At 29.5% G+C, this 5,541-nt stretch overlaps 1 protein-coding gene across 1 annotated transcript; it reads left to right on the top strand.

The window, feature by feature from the left end:
* Window positions 1-2,196: 2,196 nt before the first annotated feature.
* Window positions 2,197-5,193, top strand: LOC106688711 (cilia- and flagella-associated protein 300; the record flags this gene model as incomplete). The annotated part of the gene is given in 4 exon segments (XM_014433287.2): window positions 2,197-2,263; window positions 4,389-4,561; window positions 4,669-4,841; window positions 4,933-5,193. Coding segments are annotated over 4 exon segments (609 nt in total), but the record flags the coding sequence as incomplete, so codon positions are not given.
* Window positions 5,194-5,541: the final 348 nt, after the last annotated feature.

The following is a 5,541-nucleotide window of genomic DNA, read 5'->3' as shown; positions in this document are numbered from 1 at the left end:
GCCTTCCTTTCTTAACCATAATTGAATACGTCTTGTCGTGGGCCTTCTGTTAAGAGACATCAGGCTGGAGAAATCGCCTCAGACCAGACAACCCCGACAACATCATTGATTCAAATCCAAAAGCTTGTTAAAAGTTATTGCCAATAATAATAAAAAATGAGACAAATCCCAAAATCAATTTATTATTAATTAATTCTGGCATTCAACGCCTTTTTTTGTTTATTTGAAATAGTATTTGATTTTCTTTTAGGATCTAAATCAGTATTATTACTTTTAGCACTAACAAACAAAACCGGAGGGGTTCGCCGATTTCAAACAATTTTTTTTTGGTCATTCTACACCTTAGTAATAAGCTAAAGCTGAAAAGTCATAATTTGCGCGCCGTTGTCACGACATTAGACAATTTGACAATACAAATTTTTTAATGATGTATTTAACGGTTTATTTTCTTATAAAATTGTGTTAAATCGTTATTTTGTTAATAAAATCGGAGAAGGGAAAAATAAGTTTGAAAACGAGAAACTTATACGTTAATATTCGAATTATTATTTTATGTTTTAGTGATTATACCGAAAATACTACTACTACTTGATAGCACTGCAACCTACTGCTTTCTCCAGCAGCGACCGTGCCACGGGCTCCTGTCTTGTGCCTAATCCCATAATTCTTCAAATCCCGTAAAACAGCATTTTTCAATGAAATAAAAAAAAAAAAATTGCTATATTATAAAAATTTCCGCAAACAAATAATGAAAATTTTCATAACCTCTATTAAAGTCATTTGATCACCTTTTTTTTAGAACTTGAAGTGGTAGTGGTGGTTCGAAATTGAACCTTACCTTGTCCGTCTGTCTTCCATTGGCTGTTAAAAATAAATTGATCTAATCATAAATTTAATTAATTAATAAATACGATAATGAAATAAATATAAATGTAAAAGTCATAATAAATATTAGTGAAAATTAAATTAGGCATATCCGTATTAACTGCGAAGAAGTTGATAACTCATTTCCTAATTAACAAGACTTCATCACATTAGGTGCGGATATATTTAAAAAGAAAATGAAATTGTATAAAAAAAAAAATACTTTTGTCAATTCTCTTCTTTTTAACATTGTATAAACATGGTCTAATGTATATGTGTGTGTATTTACATAATATATATTATAAAATAATAATTACCAAATTTTGTTGACCACAACAGTTTCAAAAGGACGTTTTAATACACAAAGTGGCTTCATCGAACCCAAATTTTATTTGAATTTAAAGTACAATGCATTTACGATTGTTAAATGTTTTTTATTGCCTTTAAATCCAACAAATGTATATTTTATTCTTATCATCATAAAGACCGATTTTCTCAACGGTACTAAAACATTTGAGTTTGGCTAATGTATGCACGAGTTATAATGGTTTTAAGATCTAAGAAAACAAATTCACCATCTCCGGCAATTGAAAAAAGTCAATTATTTGTTTTGTTGAAGATTTGTAAATAAGAAATTTTCGGGATAGTGGACCTTACCATGAATTTAATTTGAAACATTAAAATTATTTTTATTTAACTACGACGGAGGAAAAAGGAGGGTGTTGTGTTTTTGGGTTCTCATAAACCTGCTCATTTGTAAGTATGTAACGATTTTTGAGCCAACTGAGTGGACCAATTTTCATTTTTGATGGCTCAAATCATTTAATGGTTCTTTTCAAACGACTTTAGCTCAAAAATTGAATTAAACGAGTTAACTCAGTCCATCTGTAGTTTATTTGCTATTTTTTATGATTTATTCTATAGCATATTAATATTTCAGATTTTATACACATATATTTCTTTTCAATTTTATAGTAATTTCAGTTTAATTATATATTATATCTAATTTTTTACTTCACCATTCTTTTTTAGAAAAAAATAATTAAAACTTGTCATCTATTTATTTAATTTCAGTTAATAGAGTAATATATATTTTTGAGGAAATTTAGATAATAATGTTTAATGAATTTGCCAGGAAGCTACATAATTTTATTATAGTATAAAATATATTTTAATACTATCTGTTCTGCTCCTATAACTTTCCCTCTATATTTGTATTGCTATATATTATATCTTAATTTATGTGATTGTTGATTTGCATATTTTGTGAACTGAATATAAAATAATAATTATAACAATTCTCGGTGAATAATATGTTTATTAACATTTCAGGCGTTCTTCAAGGACCCCGCTGTCTATTCTACATTAGAGGTTTATCGATCTGGATGGGATCCTATAGGTAATATTTTTACTTTTAATAAAAAATACTTATCCCTATCTGAATTAAAGTATATCAATTGACGAATGAGATATATTTAAACTTTCAAGTCTGATGGAAATAATTGTGCTATTTTTCAAATCTTTAAAATTTTCGATCAATCTTCTAAAATATTTTGTCTATTATTTACAGATAAATTTCTTATCATTATTTAAAAATTTTTGAATCCATCATGCCAGATTAATAGGTTACCTGAACAGAGAAGAATATTTCAGTATTCAAAATTGTATTAAGAATAATTAGAATATGAAAAATAGCTTAACAAGTTCATTTGCATGATGCCTGAAAGAATACTGAATACAAAATCTCCCATGAGTTGTTTAGGAAGGGAAAAGTAAAACGTATTAAACATATTCACCTATACTACCTAATGGCATAACAAAAAAGTTAACAATAAAATCATGTGCTTAACATAATTTTAGTGAAGTTGTTTTTAATACGCTGCAGGTCGTTTTGAAATTTTGAATTTAATTCTACTTTTAATCCTCCCCCCCACCTACCCTCGCTCGATAGTTTTTTCAATCTAACCTGAAAAACATTATTTGGAGGACGAACCAAATCGTTTCCAACATGTTATATAACCTGTAAAACGTTTACCGACTTATTTCGGCAGTTATATGCCTTAAACTACTTTTCCATCCCTCCCTAGAAAATAAGATATTTAAAAAACATGTTATATATATTAATAATTGACCGTATAATTTCAAATTATGAAGAAGATGGTTAGGGTTGCGGTAAAAAAAGAGCAAAAATAATGAAGCACTTTTTTTTTCCGACGTTTCGCCCCACTTTGTAGAGCTTCATTAGGGGTGTTATGTTAATAAAGTGGATATTACTATTTTTGTTTTTTTTTACCATCTTCTTCATAATTATAATAAATGGGACCAAAATATTAGTATGATGAAGCATCTCGGTGATGAAATTACGAAGATAACGCGAGGTCATTCCTTGGGTTTGTATGATTTCATTATGACTACTAGTTTCTAGCTAGTGACGTGTGAGTCACTGTTACACAAGCCTGTGGAATGCCACTATCTCAAGTTATCCGGTAGTATTTTTTTTTTTTTATGAATGAAGGAAATGTTATTAGTTTCGTTAAGGATGAAAACACTTTAATTTGTCGTTTAATCTTTTCATTATTCGGTCTATAAAAAGAGATATTGAACTACAAAATGATTGAATTCCGATCGTATATGATAATGAAAGATTGAAAATGATTAAACCACTTTTGATTTATTGTGAAAAATTTAATTTCACGTCAATGTATCATTTATATGTATACTTGGATTTACGTTGATTACAAAAAAAAAAAAAAATAAATAAAATAACTGGGTAGAAACTCCAACTTTGCCAGAAAATGTATATCAAATAGTTAATTTATGAACCCGTTTCAATGCAGTGACTGAAGAACCTAAGGTTTGGCAGAATTTCGAACTCAATTCTTCCTAAAATCCTAAATGCTCCTTACTTTGTAAATCAAGTCATCCATCAGGACCTCAATACCTCACATGTTGCCGGTTTGGACAGAACCAGATACCAATTCTTCCATGATAAACTTCCCAACCATCCAAACCCACTTGTTTCTAACATGGCTTCTCCTTCATTAGCTAATAATCCTTCTAGGTGATGAAAAAAAAAATAGGAAAAAGATAAGGCCTCGAGTTCTTGTGCATTTCATTGGAATTCTATCAATGGGCAGATTCTCCAGACTCTCTATCACTAACAGCAAATTTACATTTTGTATATGTTTTTATATAGTTGTAAATAACAATAAATAAATTATAAGAAAAAGTATAAATTTATGATTAAATTCAATCTTTGACCTTTAAACTTCAAATTCAGCTGTATACAATTAGTTGACCGTATGTGAATTAATAAAAAGATCAACTTGATTTAAAAAATCAAGCTTTTGTCACACGGAGATTATACACGTTGGCTCTAAAGAAATACTCGTACTTTACTATTTTTAATTATTGTTTTCTTTGACGCAATCCAGACCATCACATTTAAATTCGAATATTTGAGGACTTTACAAAAATAATAAAACTTTTAAAATTTTATATTTTAATTATGCTTTACATGGAAGGTATACCCGCGGCTAAAGTTGAATACGAGCCAGTGGCTGCAACACAGACATCGATGGCTTTTTTTGACCGCATCTTGGATCGGAATAATAATATGACTCGGCCCAACGGTGAGATACGGCAATGCTTCGAAGATAAACGTGAAGGGTTCTACATTGACGACAACATTTTGGCTGTGAGTAACTAATTAGAGAGGAAAAAATGTGTAAAATTAGAACAATCAATTAATTAAAATCTCTTATCTGGAGATTTTTTTTATAATTTTTTTTTCTCTTTTCACAGATGCTATTGGTTGAAGAACACGATCTTTATAATCTATATTCTAAAAGTGAAAGGAATGAGTTTATATTCAACATTTTTAAGCATATATACCTCGGTGGTGAGTGGTGCCAACGTGATTTTAATATCGAACCATATTTACAAACTACAAAAGATATTTATAAAGACCTTATGAGGTAAATTATATTTGATCCCTACATACCCATTTATGTTTCACGTAGCTCGTAATTTTATTTATCATTATTTTTTTTTATTTTTTTTTTTAAGTGTGGAGAGAATAGAAGGTTCGTCTGACATAAGGGTGAGATCTGTGGTCTTCAAGGTCTTTGCCTACCAAAAAGATGGAACACCTCTTTGCCCCAAATCACCGCATCATCTTCAAAACTTTACATATTTAATAGTTGATCCTTTCAAGAGACAACTTTCTGTCCTGACTAACTATTATGGAGGCTGTTTTGAATGAATATTCCTGTATCTCAGATTGTATAGTCAGATACACATACTAATAATAATAGTTTTACAATCTAATATTACTCTTTAATTTTATAATTGGTACAAATGTACAAAAGAGACTTCAGTGGTGGTAACTTTAAACTCGCTTATACAGACTGCAATAAGTTTGTACAGGACCGATCTCCACGGAAAAATAATTATGGTTTTTTTTTTCCCCCTTTTGAGTGAGTGTATTGAGCAGCGGTTGTTAGCTATGATCTTATTAAAAATTAATGATAAAGATAGTGAAAGTAGAAATTTTATACTTTTTTTTAAATGTATATCTTCCGCCTTTAATAATTTTTGGTGGCTCTGTGTACTCCATTGGTTGCCACAGTTCGAGACCCCCAGTAACTTATACACTCCTGTGAATTGTAACTAACC

The sequence above is a fragment of the Halyomorpha halys genome, unplaced genomic scaffold (genome assembly GCF_000696795.3).
Source record: "Halyomorpha halys isolate HHAL.00 unplaced genomic scaffold, Hhal_1.1 Scaffold1183.1, whole genome shotgun sequence".
NCBI lineage: Eukaryota > Metazoa > Arthropoda > Insecta > Hemiptera > Pentatomidae > Halyomorpha > Halyomorpha halys.
The sequence above is the reverse complement of the archived record's forward strand: the minus strand, read 5'-3'. Positions and strand labels throughout refer to the sequence as shown.